Here is a 20,965-nt window from a genome sequence, read left to right as displayed (position 1 = left end):
TTATATATATACAGTATATATATATATATATATATATAGTGCATGCACTAGAGTGTTTAGCAGTGGGAAGATACATTTCTACTTTTCTCATAAAGGGGGTATGGTCTTTAATTCACTCAGCCTGCTTTGGATATCAGTTTCAAGATATGAAAGCATCAGTTTGTCATAAATGCTGTTATCTTAACAATATATAGAAGCTACTGTATACAGAGAACCATGCAGAAGATCCTGGCATGTTCGCTCTGAGGATAGTCCAGCGTGTGCAAAAACACATCTTCTGTTGGAGAATATGGTTCATTTTCCTTAATGTTATGTTCACTGGGGGGTCTTTAGTCAAAAGACAATAAAGGTTCAAAGTTGATCTACTTAGAGTGTTTATTGTTTGCATTTTTAAATACATGTGAGAATAGTGTCAGGCGTATGAGTCTGAAAGAGATATATTCAGTGGTTCATCACTTCTTCTATTGAGGAACTGAAATCCGTGATTAGGCACCAAGCAAAACTGTGTGTAACCAACCTGCATCTCTCATTGGGGACTGGAAGATGAAGGTACTTCAGGTTTGGGGTATATTTCATATAACGGTTGGAAATGTTCACTCAGGCCTTTTGTCCTGTCTGCTTGGCATCCATATGGGACCACGGTCCGACTTTGCTAATATAAATCACATTTCTACACTACCGATTTGGTTGTACTGTAATTTCACATCACTATCCTTTTGTAAAAGACATGTCTGTTGAAAAAAAAAATACGTAAATAGATGTTGAAACTCTTAGCGTTGCCTTTCACTAATTGAATAGAAACTTTGGTCATGGATGTCCTAAGACCCAGACTCTTTTCTCTGCTCGTTAAAAGGTGACTATATTTCTGTTCTACATAAATACTACTCAGAGTTAGGAGAGACGCATTGCTGGGACTCCAGTCGTCTCCGGTATTTCAGATTGTCGCAGGGCTGTCAGAAATAGAAACATGCAGGCGTGTGGAATTCAGATTTCCTTAAGAAATGCTCTCGCACAGTGTGTGCGGGCTAAATATATGGAGTCTCTTGTTTCTCAGGGAAAGAAAGGCAAATTACACAGTTTGGGTGCACTACTGGGCTGGCCATTGTTATTCTGGGACTTAAGAGCCATGATTCATGTAACGTCTCATCTGGGTTCTGACGTCACGTGATAACTCCCATGCACAGATTCGTTTCTACTAATTCCACTATGTAAAATCTCTTTTTTTCTCTGCATCTGGATACCAGAGATTTTAAAGGTGGGTTGACTCTTGCTCTCATTATGCATTAAACAAAAGCCAATCTACTAAATAAATACCCATCTTTTATCTAGTAATTTTTTTGTTGAACTTTTATGTAAGATTAGCTATTCTGGAAAAGATATATAATTTGTATATTTTCAGGGCGGGGGAGCACTCTTAGGATCCCTCTTAACACACTTTTCCTTCTTTCTATGACATATACCAAATATATTTTTGTCACAGGCTCAACTGAGGTATGTTAGATGTAAAAGGCGGGCGAGACCAGGACATTATCGGAGCTTGGAGGATGCCATGACTGGCTTCTGTCTTTGGTGTCTAGGTTTTAAAAACGTTCAGTAATATAAAGAATAGATATTTAAATAAAAAAAATGCATTATACGGCCGAGGGGAAAATAAAGTCAAATGTTAACATGTTTACAATAGTAAACGGCGTCTTTATAATTGAAGCTCGGAATGGTCTATAAGGTCATTGGGATGGGTGGATGTGTGAACTGAAGTGTTAATAAAGGTTTTCTTGGAGCTACATGTATCCCATATCATAGGCAAGTGAAGCATAAGAATGACAATGAAAGGATACCATTGAAGATATTTTTTTTGTAGCACTATGAGGGCCTCCAGACACCAATAGAGGATGGTACCGTGTCAGCCAGCAGAATAGACAAGCAGAAGTAAGGAAGAAGTTGGACATGTAATGGCTATAAACTGTGCTTAAAAAGAGTTCAAGCTCTCGGAGCCACAAAGTCCCTTCTTTAGGCCGATTTTTTTTTTTTTTACAAATGAAGCTGAAATTGTATGTCCTATTTATACAATCAGGTGTTTCAGCTTTATTTGTATGCAGTACATTGGGGTATTTTCAACAATCGAGGATGGTATAAATTGTGTGTAGATATATATATAAAAATCAAAAACGAATAAACGATACCGTTCTTGATTATTAAGCTTGGCTAACACAGTACAGCTACTTCTATATCAATATATTATTATATATTGATATATATATATATATAAAAACAACAACAAAAACCCAAGATGGCGGTAAGTTGGAAATTAAAATGAAATGGCGTGATTTGGTAATTTCCTGTAGAGTGGTTGGAAGCGAGCTGTCCACACACATATAAAGCTGATTTTGTGCTGTGTGTCCCCCAAATTCTCTCTACTCCACATAACTGGAAATGTCTTTCACTTTACAGGGATGGTGTTACAGGAATAGGGTGTATCGCGTTACCTTACTCTATTTCGCAGTGTTGCCCTTCTTTCTAACAACAGTTTCTTTGTTGGAGGACAATATAGTTTGGCAGAAAATGTCTGCAGTTAAAATCTCTGAAGAACCCCCCCCCCATTATTTGTGGATCTCCATTAGAAGTGTGCAGCCACACATGACCGTTTCTCATTGTAGTATGTTCATTTGAGATTATTTCACCCTACAATTTAATATGTACAAGCCAACATTTATGTTCATTTTGCTATTTCTGAAAAACATGGTATACTTTTTCAACAACCCTAAAAAGATAGCCCATTAAAAGGAAAGAAATGAAGTCGTATGGTTTCAGCTGTTTCAGAACGTAAAAAGCTATGCAATTCAACCGGGTCTCCTGGAATAAGACCACCTTGTTCTACCTCGGACTGCTGCCAATTTGGGAAGCCCTGAAAGAACAAAACAATAGCTGTGATTTTAATAGAGACCCACTCAGGGACATGGAGTCCTTTGTTGAAACACTAAAACACCAGTAGATGGGATTTACTGTTTAAATGATGAAATATTTAAATGAAATAATTTTCTAGTGGGTGATAGATATTTTACGCTGCCTTTTTTTTCTCTCTCCTTAAAGTAATATTTTTGTTTTCTTTGGAGGAAATTTGGATTGGACTATTTCTTGGTGAAAATGGCAAAACAGAATGCTGATTTATTCAATTCTTTTTGGTCTGCGTTGATTTAATGTGGATTAAAAAAATATATATATTGGGAATTACACTTCTAAACTACAAATATGATCATGTTTTCAGGAAACCATGTTCATGGGTTATGCTGATACCTATACCTAGTATATGTCTTTATTTTAATTAATGTGAAATGAGTCTCTAAACATTAACTAGTACAAAAAAGTGACCATCTGTTGTCTGCTTGCACTGGAGGTGAAGGATAAGATACTATACAAAGAGGCCTAGTATTATAGAGTTGCCATTAGCCATCTGGCTGTCCTGATAAGTCTGAAAGAGATATAAGGCTATTCAGTTGGGGATTTAACAAGTTAGTGGTTCATCACATCTTCTGTTGAGGAACAATAAAAAGCTGAAAGCCGTGATTAGGCCACCAAGCAAATCTGTGCTGTGGAGGCAACCTGCTTCTCTCATTGGGGACGGGACGATTACCCAGGACCTAGTATCCAAACACCATCTGTGCTGCTTTGAGTGAACAGGAGCACGAACACATCAGGACATGGTTAGTCTGGTTCCTAAAAATGGGCATTATGTGGTTAAAAAAAAAACCACATACCTACAACCATCTATCTTCAGAAATATCACCTTCCATGTGCCAAAATAAGTTAGATTTAAAGTACTGACTTTTATCAGTGCAACCCAGTTGAAGTCTATGAATAACCCATTTTCAGTGAGTGGCACTGACTAAGAGTTAGTGCTGTCAGGACTGTGCAGTATTGCAAGTGCAGTTGAATATACAATAAGCCATGGTCATGAGAATAATTACAACAGCTGAAACCCAAAGGCCACCCCTAATGCATCCAACCCCCTTGCACATGCCAATAAAGAAACCACAGTAGAGTATTTATTGCTGTGGTTTTTAAGCGCATTGAATGCAGACGCCATGCAAATCAACATGGTAAATTGTTCAAGAGCCAGTTTGTTGGGTTTGTACGAGATCATGACAAGGAGAAGAACCTTTAGATAGTAGAAGGACCTTTAGATGGGAGAAGGACCTTTAGATAGGAGAAGGACCCTTTTTAGATAGGAGAAGGACCCTTAGATGGGAGGAGGACCCTTAGATGGGAGGAGGACCTTTAGATAGGAGAAGGACCCTTTAGATAACAGAAGGACCCTAAGATAGGAGGAGGACCTTTAGATAGGAGAAGGACCTTCAGATGAGAGAAGGACCTTAAGATAGAAGGACCTTTAGAAGTACGATAGTTTATATAGACACTCTGTAATTACTTTACAGTGGAGCATGGTTATTTTATGGGCGGCTTCTCCTATAGAACATACATGTCTGCAATAACGGTGACTTACCACATTGACCAAATTGAACAAATGACAGTGAGCTTATTTGGTTAAAACTAAGTGATTGATGTATTAAATAAGTCTTAATTATTTTTGAACTGCTGCAGTATCGCTATTTTTCAATTGTATTTTTTTTTTACAAGGCCTCTTAATAGAGGAGGATGAGTAGCAATTGTGTGTGCTCCACCTCATGATAATCAGATAGGTCGTCCGATATAATCACAGGAAAAGGTACGATATAGGCAGGTGTGTGGACGGTACGCAGAGGTACAACTACGTTTTGTCACTTACAATCTTACTATTCCTCTTTCTTTTAAAAGGAAAAGAGATTTACTTTAGAAAGCCTCAGCCCTTCCTATTTTTAACGCATACGTGCTTAAATCTGTGTAAAATGCTGCCTAAAAAGCTTTGCCCCAATGTGTAATAAAGGTAGCACTTAAAAAAAAAATGTTGGCACAGTATCACTACTTTCTTAAGCCACTGAAATCAGGAGAGAGATAAGGTAAAGAGAGAAAAAGAGCGTTGAAAGCGACCCTGAACTTCAGCTCACGATGTTTCCAACATTTCTAAAATATACTTTAGAAAATGATGTCAAAATAGGCAAGACCTTTTTTAGAGGCATCATCCACCTGGTTTCACCAAATAACCCGTTGAGTGCCGGAGAGACCACACGGCAACAGAGTGCCACAACCCCCACTGGAGTGCCACGTTCACATAACCCCCTCCCTGGGGAGATCACGTGAAGGCCACATCACTGATGACAGAAAGGGAGGAGGATGGAATCCTCTTCTGTTCCACTGCTGGCAAGATCAAGTTTAGCGCCTCACAGGAGAGCAGAAAACCACAAAACCAACAGGAAGCCAATGATGTAGCCACTACCTGGTGGGGCCCTCGGGAGTGCCCGACCTCAGGACCTGGTGGCTGTCATAGGGCAGCCAAAGAGTTCCACTGATCACTGCTGCCAGAGCTCACATTGACTCCTATTTAATACGATGAATAGCTGACAATGCAGTTAATGTAACGGCCCTTATACAAAGTGTATGAACGATGTGATGTGTGAATGAATAGTCACACAAGTTTCCAGAGTGTTTCCTGACATCTAATACATATTTTCATATCAGAAAGGTTTTCTTTCCGACTTTCCGATGTACGTCTTTATAGGAGGCTGGGAAATAAAGATGCACGATTTATTTATGGCTGTGGTCATTTTTGTCGTCCATACAGGAGGTTATTGTGAATGAAGGTCTTAAAATGACCTCAGCGGGTGAATGGTGTATATTTAAAACAAAAGATCAGTGGTTGACTATTCTCCCCACACTCGTTTCTCATTGATTTCACTAAAGAATCCATTTGGAGTCCAGCTAACCTTACCTGTGGGAACAGAGATCAGAGTCTTAACCCCTCGCATGCCAGAGGGAACTGCAATGCATTGCTTGCCCCCTTGGGCAGTGAATAGGTTAACCCAGCGGTGCGCAATGTGAGGGGCGTGAGATTTTTCGGGGGGGAGGGTCGTTGCAGAGGCCCCGCGCTCTTCCCAGAGGCATTAAAATTAAATGCCGGGGGATTGCGTGAGGCTTCTGCAGTGCTATTACTTACCTTGACTCTGCCGGCGTCACTCGTGTTCATGGCAACGTGGCATCAAATGACACTGCAGGGTCATGTGACGTGGCGTCACACGCGTCAAATGACGCTGCGGGTCATGTAACGTGACGTCACATAACCTCGCAGCGTCATTTGACTCTGCATCAAGGTAAGGGAGGGGGCGCGAGCACCAGCGGAGGGAAGGCAGGGGGGCACAACTGCAAAAGTTTGCGCTCCCCTAGGTTAACCACAATAACATATATGGTTTTGTTTCTCTTGTATCCCCCCGTATGGCAGGGTTCTTCCATTCATTTTCTAAGGGGCGTCACTTTGGCTTGTGGCCCTTTAGGAGCAGAAGGGCCACAAGTTTGTTAAAATGTAGTTTCAGACACATTTAAATATGGCCAAATTGCAACATTTTGCAAGCATTTATATTACATACTAGCTGAGAGACCCTGCCCGTGAGTTAAATTTCCCGCTATGAGGGGGGGGGGGGGGGAACAGTGGACAGGAGGGGGGGACAGTGGACAGGAGGGGGGGACAGTGGACAGGAGGGGGAGAGACAGTGGACAGGAGGGGGGGACGACGACAGTGGACAGGAGGGGGGCGACAGTGGACAGGAGAGGGGGGTTGGACAGTGGACAGGAGGGGGGGGACAGTGGACAGGAGGGGGACGGTGGACAGTAGGGGGGGGACAGTGGACAGGAGGGGGGGGGTCCCCATCCTACAGTGTCTGACACACACACACACAGTGACACACACACAAACACAGTGACACACACACACAGTGACACACACACACACAGTGACACATACGCACACACACACAGTCACACACGCACACAAACACCGTGTCACACACACACACACAGATGTCACCTCTCCTTCCGGGCGCCGCCATCTTAGGCACTCTGCGCAGCGAGGGAGGAAGGGGGTCCTTCCGGGCGCCGCCATCTTAGGTACTCGGCGCCGCGTGCCTGCCCATTGCCTGTCCCCCCGCCGGGGAGGGAGAGAGAGCTGAGTGCCGGGGAGGGAGAGAGAGGTGAGCGCCGGGGAGGGAGAGAGAGGTGAGCGCCGGGGAGGGAGAGAGAGGTGAGCGCCGGGGAGGGAGAGAGAGGTGAGCACCGGGGAGAGAGCTGAGCACCGGGGAGGGAGAGAGAGCTGAGCGCCGGGGAGGGAGAGAGAGGTGAGTGCCGGGGAGGGAGAGAGAGCTGAGCGCCGGGGAGGGAGAGAGAGGTGAGCGCCGGGGAGGGAGAGAGAGGTGAGCGCCGGGGAGGGAGAGAGGTGAGCGCCGGGGAGAGAGAGCTGAGCGCCGGGGAGGGAGAGAGAGCTGAGCGCCGGGGAGAGAGAGGTGAGCGCCGGGGAGGGAGAGAGAGGTGAGCGCCGGGGAGGGAGAGAGAGTTGAGCGCCGGGGAGGGAGAGAGGTGAGCGCCGGGGAGGGAGAGAGAGGTGAGCGCCGTGTGTGTGTGTTTGTGGTCGGCCGAGGGGGAAGAGAGTGGCAGTTGGGTGACGTCAGACCCACCAATCTGATTGGCCACAGGCTGAGGACCAATCAGATTCACCGCAGATAGCACTAACCTTTCGATTTTATATATTAAGATGTACCATATATATTTGACATTGCTTTAACTTACAAGTGGGTTTCGGTGTGAGTAGTACTAAATAAGCAGGAGCAGAAGGTCGAAGGGCCATGTTTTTGCCCGCGGGCCGCCATCTGTTGAGCCCTGCCTTATAGCGTCATCAAGAATGTATCAAAATGCACTATGCTCTGTGTGCCAGCTCAGGGGTACTCAACTCCAGGCCGCAAGACCCCCCAACAACTTAGGTTTAAAGGATAACCCTGCTTAAGCACAGGTGGCTCAATCAGTGGCTCAGTCAATGACTGACCTGGTGTGGGGTCTTGAGGCCTGGAGTTGTGCACCCCTGTACTAGCTAATGGTTTGTCATGTGGTGTAAAGTACCAGCCCCAGTGCAATAGCAAGGTTTTATGGAATAAAAATAAAGTGAGTACTCAACCATTCAGCAAATTCATAATTGTACACCCTTTGGCCCCTTTGGTTAAAGGAGCAGTCTCCTTCAAAATACACGTGGTGCTTCGAGGTATCTTTATGATTCAGACTTCTTCCCCCATCATAACGTTCGTGAGGATGGAGTCCTTGATAGTTTGTTTCTCTGCTCTGCTTTCTATGCCAATCCCTGGGATTCATTTGAACCCATCCCTCGGACCTGGTTTTAGGCAGCTTGGTGTCTCAGGAGAACCACTCAGACACTGAAAACAGGGTTCAAGAAAGTGGGACCGGCGCTTTATTTCAAAAAGCAAATGTGTGGTTTTGAGCAGGGCAGGCTGATGCTTTTGTTAAAGCGGTGTTTAATCCAGTCGTTTGGCAAATTGAGCCGGGAAGTTACACTCAATCAGTGGTGAAAACCTAAGACCTGACACCAGGGTTCTTCAACTGGAGACACGTGGCCCAAATGTGGCCCCTGGACGTTCTGCTCCTGCTAATTTTATACTGTTGTCCGTTTTTATGCTGAAGCTCACTTGTAAATTAAAGTAAATATATGTATATATATATATATATGCTGCAGAAGTTATAAATGCCAAAAATGTTTGAAATATAGTCATTTTTAAGTCTTAAAATGTATATAAAACATACACTTTGCGACAAATCTAATACAGAGTGCTTTTCCTGGTAATGTACAAGTTAAGATGAGCTTCAATCAGACTTAGAACTATGCAACTAATTTTGACAGATTTATTATAAATCATTCTTCCTGGTAATGCACAGGTTATTAAGAATTTATATTTGTGTTAGGTACCCTTGAGACGTGGTCTGCCTTGGAGGGGCTCAAGGGCTTACAACACTTTGGCCAAAGAGTTAAACTAACAGACCATTTTATTCAAAAGATATCTTTTATATATATATAAATATATATAATAAAAAAATAGATGATACCGTTCTGTGGCTAACGAAATACTTTTATTTGTGCGAGCTTTCGAGATACACTGATCTCTTCTTCCGGCGATGTTAAAATGAATGAAGCAAGCAAAGGGTATACCACACCGGGGGAAGGACAAGCACAGATAACATTCCAAGAGACACTGTTTTTAAGTATACCCTTTGCTTGCTTCATTCATTGTAACATCGCCGGAAGAAGAGATCAGTGTATCTCGAAAGCTCGCACAAATAAAAGCATTTCGTTAGCCACAGAACGGTGTATCATCTATTTATGTTTTGATTATTGAAGCTCGGTTAACACGGTACTGATACCTACACACACACACACACACATACACACATACACACACACACACACATATAGGCACTGTACCGTGTATCCGTGTTAATGGATGTAGCACTGAGCTCTGTCTGTGTTTCATGTTCTGTCTCTGGTTTTAAATTTAAATGTATATAAAATGACATTGCAATAAGCTTGTGGCCCTTCTACTCCTGTGGAGAACTAGTTCAAGTGCTCTGTAATAGACGCTAAACTGGTTTTTAATATTGCAGTCCTGGGACATTTCCCAAAGGCTGACATTTTAATGACCCCCGTTTTCAATTGGTTTAGCTCCGATATGGAAAACTTGGATTCACCCAAATAAAATATTATTCAAGATCGAAAAACAAAACTGACAATTTGCAAAACACATTCTGGGGGACATTAAGTGAGATTGGTATTTGAGTTATTATAGTATCATCGTCCATGTATCCCCACTTCAAACTATTCCTTTATCCCAACCACACATTTCAGTGTCACCTCCTTACGTTTTCCGCGTTGGGCAGTATGAGTCCCAGGAGAACAGGGCGCATCAGTTACTGCTGAGAGCCACGGACAGTACAGGTGCAGTCCAGCAGCTATTTCCCGGCTCTCTCCTACTTGTTCAATAAAGAGCATCTTTGAATTTGCTGCCTCCAACAAATGGTGACAAATTAAAAAAAGGCAGAAGGACGAGTGGAGCAGGGGAGCCGCTGACGGTTTCTGGCCGCTCACTGATTTGTTCTGCGACTTTTCTTAACAAAGGGGTATATCCACAGGAGGTCGTTAAATCATTCCCGATCCGCTACCTTGGGTTAGCGGGACGATAACTCGTAACGGATATCCCCAAAAGGTGCTTGGCGTTACCATGTGCTCGCGTTCCCTTGAAAATTAGCGGATCGCTAACTTTTAACAGACCTCTGGCTTACCCCTTTGCAAATCACACGGCAATGGGCGGTTTACCTGACCACGGAGATCCTCCGGCCTCCATTCATGTCAGTGCATGGGAATAACGCTACGATATTTAGGACCTTCCAAAAGCTGGCGTTGCCTACATCCAGGCGCTGATTATCATTGCGTCATTTGTGGGACTAGTCTACAAGCAATGTAATGAGTAAAGGACTTAACCCTTTCATTACAAAAAGTTACGTGTCATACAAAGATATTATATATATATATATATATATATATATATATATATATATATAAAGCAGAAAATAGCCGTGTTAGTCCAGTTGCGAAGAACTCATTTATTCTGCAATATATGTATATATATATATATATATATATATATATATATATATATATATATATATATATATATAGACCATACGATACCGGTTGCAACACGACATCAAGGGACAGCACGCAGGTAAGTAAATCAAAAATGTTCTATATTTGATAGAAGACACAAAAAACGACGTTTCGGTCCCCCAGTGGGACCTTTCTCAAGGTGGTGCCTATATATATAATTAGGGATCATCTAAATATCTGAAACACATAAACTATAGCATGTTTTTAAGTGATTAAACCGATACGTGTGTGTGATCTAATATGGTATATACAGTAAACATTATTGTATTAAGTATGGGAGTCCGATAATGTCTATCAATACATATCTCTACAATAATAATGAATAAATAACTTTTAATAACGTATAAAGAAATTAAATGAAGGAAGGACACTATAAATAACGGGGGGAAAAAATGAATAAAAATCCATGTTATAGCAATAATTGCATTAACTTTAGGTAACTCACATGAGTAATGAGTCTTTAACGCATTCGTTAATTAACGCACGTTAACGTTTTGCCGATGTGCATGCGCATTGTATTAGTTAACGCATCTCGGCGCCACGAAAATCCCTGTTACTAGCGCTGGTACTTTTATTAATGGACGTCATTTTTGCATGTCATTAGCTTTGAGGCTATCCATTAAACTGAAGAAAAATAACGTCCGTTCCCGATTTCGGGGGAACTATCTTTCAATAGCTTTGAAAGTTTTTTTTTACAACCTTCATCTAATGTCTTGTGATGATAAGACTGTTTGCCAGGTCTCAAAGTCCCAGGTGAATTGTTGGCTTCCCGGTCTTTTGTTTGCCAAGTAGTTATGGCGTCGTCATTAGTGATCCTTGGGAAAGTTCTACTACGTTGGACCGAAACGGCGGATAATAAATAGCGAACTTCTTCGTTGTAATTCTGGAGTGTTATACACAAAGAGTATCATGTATTGCAGGAGTGGCCAACTCCAGTCATCATGGCTCACCAACAGGTTTTCAGACTATCCCTGCTTCAGCACAGGTTGCTCAATCAGTGGCTCAGGCCAACTCCAGTCCTTAAGGGCCACCAACAGGTCAGATTTTCAGGATGACCTCGACTGAGCAGGATGTCTGCGCTGAAGCAGAGATATCCTCAAAACCTGACCGGTTGGTGTCCCTTGAGGACTGGAGTTGGTCTGAGCCACTGACTGTGCCACCTGTGCTGAAGCAGGGATATCCTGAAAAGCTGACCTGTTGGTGGCCCTTGAGGACTGGTGTTGGCCACTCCTGCAATATTGGATTATTTCACAGACTTCTAGCAAAGTATAATTTGTATATTAGCTTGAGTGCATGTATATATTTTTTTGTACAGAGTGGCCATCATTAGTCGAATCGAATATGCCTGAATCATTTGTCCTCGACAACATGCAATAAATCATATTTCACCAGGTGAACATAAATAATAAATGCAGTATATATTATCTACTCCAATGTATTTGCCGTTCAGGTGGTGCGAATTATGGGTATGTGCCTCATCTTAAAATCTATTACACATCTATTACACACTGTTGTCGCTGTCCCCTCGGGCAGCTAAGTGGTTAGCAAATGGAAGAGAAGACGTTATAATGTTGACTGCTTTCACAGCATGGTACAGTATCTTCAGTATACACATATAGCTGCAGCATGCACCTACATTGTGTATCAAAACAAGTCAGACCTCGCCAAGGAACACATATCAATGTTTCACAAGATAAGCTCACGTAATATTCTCCTCTTTAGAAATTGCCAATGTTTGCTGTTGAGAATTTTCATACTGGCTCATTTTCGGCCTTGTCTTCAATTCAGAGATTTTAAACCAATAAAGCATGTATTTCAACTTCAGCCCAATGGTTATTCCCAGTAATGTTGGGTACGACCAATCACTCCTGGGTCCAGATACAGCCAACGTCATTACTCCCGCTGGCCGGACCTACACAAAATATCAGTGAGAGAAGCGGCCATTGTTTTTAATCAGCCGCATGAGAGAAAGGGGCAGGGTTACCACACTTATTTCACCCTGTAGGAGAGCGCCAGCGGTTGCAATAACGTTGGCTACATCTTTATTTCCCGACTCATGTGAGGGGCTTGACTTGAGCTCCTGTCTTGTGTGTGATGTTGGGACTGCACAACACAAAAAGTCCCTTCATCTTCTCCTAATTGACCCTCATCAAGCACTTAAGAGTGCGAAACGCGTAGGAGGTTGTTTGTCCCTCCGTTTTAAACCATGGGTAATAAATAAAAAAATATATATTTATATATATATGATTGAATTTACCTCTCAATTTTATTGCTCAGTAGTGCGCCGCGTGTATGTAAAATTCTCTGACCGGGATGGTCCAGGATAAGGGTGGAGAAAACATATTGTCCTCATTAAGGCCCCCATTGAAAAACACTCATCTTCACTTTAACAATTACTAAAGCTAATGACCTTGCTAAATTACTTGCAGGCGTTGAAGGTGTTGTTTGGAACAATGAGGAATTCCCCTACTAAAAAAGACCTCCATCGTCCAGGTGGCTGAAGATGTGGGAAATATTGACCCTACCCTTTTGAAAATGCTAAGTATTTCTAGCCTCCCTTAGTTGATTTCTGTGAGTTGCCTTTTAGCAGTCATCTATCGGAGTGGTTTTTAACCTGCGTGGCTGTTACCACAATATTTAATGACGGATATTTAACTTTTTGTAAAAGTACACAAATATTTTGTAACAAAATGAAAAATAAATGATCAGATTCAAAAAGTTACAAAGCACTTTATAATGTAATCTCACATGTTAATAATAATTGTTTGTTCTTGTACAGCACTGCTAGTTTTATGTAGCGCTTTACAGAGACATTTTGCAGGCACAGGTCCATGCCCCATAGAGTTTACAATCTATGATTTTGGTGCCTGAGGCACAGGGAGATGAAGTGACTTGCCCAAGGTCACAAGGAGCCGACACCAGGAATTGATCCAGGCTGCCCTGCTTCAAACTCAGTGCCAGTCATTGTCTTTACGCACTGAGCCGCTCCTTCTCTTGTTTAGGAAGAAGTAACAAAATGCCCCTTACTATATTTTGTTTTCATGTATATCTGCAAGGAATGATTGTAGGATTTGGTGCTTCTTCAGAGGAGGGTACCACTTAGTAAAAACGATGTAACTGGTTCCTATAACAAATGCAGCCATGTTTAGAGAAGAAGCATGGGAAGGTAGGTTCTACTAAACTCACAGTCACATCACACTTAGGTTTCAGTTTAGTATTGTTACACAGGAACATAAAGACAAGGTCATATTTTTAAGACTCATCAAAATTGATGATGGTGATTGATGATGGCACCTTGTTTATTTCCCTTTGGTGCACTGACAGACTACCTGTATGGTTGAAAAAAGTCAGTCCCAACCCAACACAACACAGGGGTCTGGAGATTCTCAATTTGTGATGGTAGAAGAAAGATCTCAGGCACTCCGAGTTCTTGTAAAATCGTGAAGAAGTTTATTAATGTGTAGGATCGACCTTTATCTTGATAAAAGTTCCTGAAAGATCGATCCTACAGACTAAACCTTCTTCACTATTTTGCCAGACCTGTTGGGCTACTGGTGTTGGTGCAACCAGGCTGTTGCTCTTCATGTTGACACGAGTGCCTTTGTTCCCAAGATACTCCTTTTGTGATACTACTGGAGTTAAACAAAGTGGATAGACTGGTCATTTTTGTGGTGGACCAGTTGTCTAACTAGAGGAAGCTGTAACCAGTTGGAAGTACACAGTCATACTTTGTAATACTAGGAATTGCTTCACTGCAGCATATTTTTTGGGGTGGCCATGTACTTTTCACCTCTCCAATGCTTGTATTCCAGAGCAAAGACTTCACATTATATTAGAAATATTCTGCAGATCATTCTAGCACTGAATTTATTAAATACAAATTGATTACCAACCAATAAAGTTTTTTTCCCCCTGAATTTCTATCTGACTGCATGATTAAAAAAATATGTAGAACTGTATGATTCAGTAGCACACTTTATCATCATAATACTCCTAGATAGCCAGGTGTAACATACCCAGGAGTGCAGACAGAATAGCTTTGTGTGACATTCCATTGACCTTGGAGGTTACTGTAATTTGGTGTGTCGGATGGCAAATTGTAAAACAAGAATTAGGAAACCACTTTTAAACTATACCACCTCAAATCCACACGTTGGGGATTTGCTTGAATTGTTTCACTGTATTCAGAAAAGAACTAATATGGTCGCCCCCCTTTTAAAAAAAAATTAAAATCAAATACATCTATTTTCTTTTTATGGAAGTGAGAATACAGTGACAAATAAAACCACATCTTGGAATGAGCAGCTCCATAACGCATGCACGTTACCATTCATGCAAGCTGAAGCACATCTTCCTGATAACAAATGTGTGTGCGTGTACAATGAGTGTGCTCAGATCCCAGCAAAGGGCTAAACTTTCAAATCCAGATTAGAATAAAGAGCAGGGAGACGGGAAGGGGGGCGGGGGGGGGAAGAGAACAAATGCCCAATGCGTACACCCATAGCAAAAAAGGTCATACAGGAGGTACAGTACATGACAGAGAACTGAATGTGAACGTATTGAGAAGATACAGGGAAAATGCTTTTATAAACCATATTTACTTCCCCCAGTTTGTTTTAAAGGCCTTTACAACCAGTTGATTTATTACGCTGCCACGTGTAGTAACCAATGTCACCTTTAAAAGAAAATATTTTAAAAAGTCCCCCTGTTTATAAACATAAATAATACATAGGCATTTTACTCACATTTTTAGTAAGCACGTACTCTGAAAATCAGACACAGAACTGATAGTGTACAGGGGATGTCAGCCATAGAAAGGCTAGATTTTGAAGTTTGCATTCATGCAAATAATTTATTCCCTTTATTAAGGCTTATTTCTTAATCGTTTATGGACACATGAAATGATCATCTTTCGGAATACACTTCTCACGACTATATTTGCTAGTGGAGTTAAATAACTCAAGACTATTTAGGAATATGTTGACGTTTGGGTGTGCACGTGTTAGTTCAGCTGGTGGACAATGAAACCCTGAACGTGTCAATGAACGAAAACAGAATAGATGCAAAACCGAGGAACCAGAATTATTTATTGCACTTAACTAAAATGTAACCGTGCATCAATACCTCTCCTACCCAAGTACTAATAATGTGTAGAAGAATTGACAGATGTGTTTATATTACATGGACCTGTGTGTAATCCCAGTAAATCATATTACAAGGCGCGTCTGCCCAATGGACACACACCGAAACCTGGTGATAAAGGAGTGAAGCGTGTGCAGCATCGGTGAGTGGGTCTAGTTCATCTTTTGTGTGTTTGCTTTGATTTGTCACCACAGGATGAAAACGCACAATATGTTACATACAAGTTTACCACTGGGCAATAGAATCTGACCTGGTTATGACAGCCCTTGGCTGACCCATTACGAGTGTAGAATTTAGGTACCATATTTTTTAGAGCTGTGTACAGAATACAAATGTGAACGGTTTAAAGCACATTTGCTATTCTGTGAAAATAAAATGGGAACAGGCATAAGGATGAGCACATTTCCCACCCTGATGTTTATGTACAACAATATGAACGAAACAGACAGGGGTAAAAAAAATAGCATATATACTGTAGCATAGTGTCCGTGACCCCATAAAATCATTCACTCTGAACTTACAAAAAAAAAAAAAGGAAGAAGGAAAAGCGAGGAAATCAAATCTAAAAGAGCAGGAACAGAACAATAAATGGGAAAACAGCAATAGAAAAAGCACACTAGGTTAATATAGGAAAACTAGTTTCTTTATTGAAAGATTGTCGTATTAGTATTAGTGGAACTGTGTGTAACAATGTAATCATGCACACGATACAAAAGGCAAGGCCCACCATGCTATGGAGGGGCGGACAACAAAAGCAGCATACAATGAGCAGATGTATAGGCTACAGCACATTACATTACAGCAGGGTATGTCTCTACGGATAGATTTACATCAGAAACTAGGTAATGTAAAAAAATACAGAACATGCTTTTTAGTCTTAGTACAGGAAAAAAAAGGTGGAGAGATCCACAACCAAAGGATTTCAGATACAGAAAATTACCCACAGAAATAAGAACAGGAAGTAGTTTTAGCACAGCAGAAAAAAATGTTATCCCTGTTTAGTGGAAATGCATTTTGCCCGCAAGCTTCTTTGCGAGTCGAAAATGTCAAGTCAATCGTTTTAAATTTGGACAGCGCTCAGGAGATTAGGATCTGGGTGGACGTGGGCAAGAGCAGCGCGGACAATCTCTGTAAAAGAGATGTTGTTTTTGGATATTCTCAGGAATAAAATGAATAGATTGCCCACCGTTTGCCGACTCGATAGATTGACGTGGCACAAATTAGAATATTGTATACATTAATAAATAATGGGGTCCTCTAGCTCAATTGCCATGGCACATTGTACAATGCTAAACCATTTTATGCCCATGTGTCGTTTTATTTTTCGGGGGTATTATTAGAAATTTGTGCAGCGCTGGAGAAAAGGGCCATGAAATGCAGCCTCATCTCCCATGAGCAAAATGAATCCACTCAACAGGAATTTACAGTGCAATGTACTTAGCTAAACAAGATGAAGATACAAAAAAATGGCTGTTATTCTCTACATCTCTACTGAAATTAGCTATGTTCTATGTTACTACAATGATTCTAAAAAGAAACAAGTTCAGGATTACATTCTCTACAGTTTTTACAAGAAAATTATGATTATAGCAGGATTTTCATTTTTAAGCGTTAGTATCCTCTGTCACAAGGCTTTTAAATTAACCTCCTCAATGGGAGAAGAGCTTGCAGTGGGTTAATTATTACACAAAACCCCTCACCCTATTTTTGTTAGAGGAGAGGGATTACAAGCCAAATAAGGATCAATTTGCCTTACATTTTTTTAAAACAGCAAACAATCACTATACCAAGAAAATTTTAGTAATTTGCAGTGCCAGCGTTGGTATTATGAGTACAATAATTCAGTGGCAAGAAGAATTATTCTGCAAGACTTGCCATGGCATTTGTTGGTCATTGTGAAACACTGCACTCATAGATCTGGATGGTGCAACAGAAGCCTAGTAAAAGTGTCATTGCATTTGCATGCCAACATAAGGGTTTACCCTACAAATTACCCGTAGACAAGAAAGAAAAAAACGACAAGCAGCCATGAGATAAGGGATACTGCAGCTTAAATAAATATCAAATGCCTTCTTCAGATAGAAACAGGAAATGGCTAAGAGGGGATGTCACACACAGCTAAATGCAGAGGCAGAGGGCCACATCACACAGCAGCATGGTTGGGTCATTCACTGTGCTACACAATGAAGAAAAACAAAAAGAATTGATAAATGCAAAATGTCATCATCCCATAGTCACAAGAGAAACAAACACAGCTTTTCATTTTAATGTCTACGGTATATTTTGGTTCAGATGTCAGGGAAGGCTATAGCTGGGTACACAAAGGGCCAGTGGCCCTAATCCTCATTCACTTCCCAAAGCCGCCTTCGGGGCTGGGGAGGCCAGGAGATTATTGCACAGCACTGATCTGCTGACTTCTCCAGCAACGAAAGTGCTGGGGTTCTGGATTAAATTGCATTGTTTGATGGAGATCTAGTTAAAGGCAGGTCGAAAAATAGCAATTCTCAGCACATATAGCAATATATACCCCTATGCATACACACACACACACATACATGTGCACACACACACAATGATATATCATTCCCCAAAGACCCAGCTATCTAATTTTAAACGGGCCCACAAAAACAATGCATATTACAATTTTTAAAAGGATGTTACTAGCCGTATAGGTCCTAGAAAGCGTAAGATACTTCGTAGGTTGTGATATCTTAACAATTCGAAAGGAATCACCCCAAATAGAATTTGTCTCCAATTGAGTAAAATAAATTAAATAAAAACAAACCAAAAAAAATTCTGCAGTGGCCAAAAATGTCAGATTCAAGGCTGATTCTACCTGTCACCTTGCCAGTGTCTAGACTGCTACTGGGGAAAGATGAGGCATCCATTGCCTATTATCAACAACCTTATAAAACAGTGAAATCATATCCTCTTCTCTTGTTAACCCCATCCCACACCCCCCAAAAAAAGAGAGAAATTACCATGCAAAAGGAAATGAATGAAGAAAAATACAATTTGCTGGCCCCTGTGCAGGAGAATGTGGTTACAGAACAGCAGAGGAGCTTAAACAATAAAGGTTAGGGGTTAATGTGCTGTTGTCTCACAAAGGGTTATAACCACTGATCTATTCTGCATCAAAAGCAGCTTCAAATATTGTCAATGCAACCAAAAAAAAAAGGAGAAAAATAAATCTGGCTTTGTAGATTTAAATATAGATATATAATCTGATTTCATCAACATAAATAACCCACCATTTATGTCCTCATCAGCATACAATCAAAACAACAGACCCAGATCAATAATACTATGACTACTAATAATAATACTAATAATGATTAAGAAAATGTTTTATATATACATATATAAAACCACTGAAATTAAAATAAAGAAAATACCAAGTCCCTCAACCCTTTAAGTGATCAACAAAGCAGACCCCCCCCCCCCCCAAATCAGACACACCAAGGCACTCATTGCAAAGCAAGAAGACAGAGCTCCCCCCTCCCCCACATAATACATAAGAATAGAATACCTCTGTTTCGTACAGAGCCAAACACTGGAAGAACAAGGTATCCGACGTGTACTAGCACCATCCTGGCAGGAGTCTGTGTGCTGGGCTTGCTGCTGCTGCTGCTGCTGCTACTGCTGCTGCTGCCTGTAATGTTCCTTAGCAGGGCTGCTCCTGGTCCTACTGCTGCAGCGCTTGCTGTTCCTGCTGCTGGCTGGGAGACAGATGGCCCATGGAATGGTCCCTTCAAATCCCCCCTATATACATTCAAACGTGCTGCAGCTGCCTCGCACAAAGGGAGGGGGGCATGGAGCAGGCAGCAGCTATCTTATACAGTTTGCCTCTCCCCGAAGACAAAGGAGCCCAGCCAATAAGGGCTGAGCTGGGGGGCAGGGAAGGCCAGGTCCCTGCAGCTTGTCTAGGGTAGCACAGGCTTCTCTTGCAAAGGAGCTAGTTTCATTTATTTTTCATTCGATTTGTTAATCAATGAGACACACACAAAAAAAAGAGGGTTGGCTGTTGTTAGCCTTTTGCCTCTCAGCTGTTGTGGATGCAAGGGACACATGGGCGCCCTCATGTAACTGGGGGGGCTTTGCAGGGGATGGGGGTTAGCATGGGTGCGTTTTGTAACCCTTTGCTGGCCTTTTACATTGCTGCACAGACGCAGTGCATGGCAGGCCTCAGATGCAAAATGGAATTAGGAATATGTTCTCAGGCGTCAGGTCCCTGCTGCACCTGTGCGGCCATATTGGGTGACCCCAAAATAAAGTTGGGGTGTGCATCTCCTCCTCGTTCCATATGGTGGGGAAATGGGAAAGGGAACCTTTGTGCATTTGCAAAATCCCACGAATCATTAAAACAGTTCCCAATTTTTCCAGTGGTCCTTTCTCCCATGATGCAGCAAAGAAAGTAAATCCCATGAGTGCCCTTAGGTGATTACACTGCAGGTGGGGATACTGTGTAATAACATGCAGATGTGTCACTTTTTACTCCCTGGCTATTTTAAACATGGATATTCCCGAGAGGTTTTGTTTACTGAATTAAAAGCTTAAAACAATAATCATTGTCTCCTGATATAATACTTATAGCTGTACATAGAAGTTTGCTGGCACAGTGAATCTGCCCTGTAGAGCTCACAATCTAATTTTGGTGCCTGGGGTACAGGGTGATAACATGATTTACCCAAGGTCACAAGGAGAGGTGAGACTGGTACTCGAGCCAAGATGACCCACCTCAAAGATAGTGACCTTACAAAAACAAGTTCCTCCTTCCACTTCTATAGCGAAGCCCGTGTTAAGGAAGCACAGAACCAGAAAACCCAGCCAGATACATCTAGCTTGTCTTCTTGGGCTCATCACTTTAAGCCTGGCTACCGATTCTGCATTGTGACAATTATAGTTGTTGTGAAGCAGACACACTAAAGTTATGGTGGGTACAAGAGAGACAGGACACCTATCAACGAATACAATAACAATGTTTAGCGTGTCCACATGTTTGCAATACACTGTGTAGCCTGGTACTCCCTGGGCTACTAAACTTCCCTGCCTAAAACATAAGTCCTGGTACCAGCGCTGGCAGTGTTAGGGTTAATCTCTGCCTTACTGCAGTAAACAGCTCCCTAGAAGTGGCAGGGGGGTGGGTCCAAGTTCTAGGTACTGCCCACTGCCGAGGCTAAGGCT

General features: G+C 41.7%; 1 protein-coding gene across 2 annotated transcripts in view; it reads right to left on the bottom strand.

Annotated features, from left to right (window-relative positions):
* Positions 1–19,799, bottom strand: part of ARK2C (arkadia (RNF111) C-terminal like ring finger ubiquitin ligase 2C) — a 158,691-nt gene extending 138,892 nt beyond the window's left edge. Inside the window, exon 1 of one of the 2 annotated variants that reach the window (XM_075585643.1) lies at positions 19,311–19,799. In XM_075585643.1, the coding sequence (XP_075441758.1) occupies positions 19,311–19,371 (61 nt within the window). In that variant the 5' untranslated portion in view covers positions 19,372–19,799. The remainder of the gene's footprint in view (positions 1–19,310) is intronic. The other variant, XM_075585652.1, reaches the window with a different exon arrangement.
* Positions 19,800–20,965: the final 1,166 nt, after the last annotated feature.

This window comes from Ascaphus truei, chromosome 1, assembly GCF_040206685.1.
Source record: "Ascaphus truei isolate aAscTru1 chromosome 1, aAscTru1.hap1, whole genome shotgun sequence".
Taxonomy (NCBI): Eukaryota; Metazoa; Chordata; class Amphibia; order Anura; family Ascaphidae; genus Ascaphus; species Ascaphus truei.
This window is presented reverse-complemented; position numbering and strand designations above follow the sequence as displayed.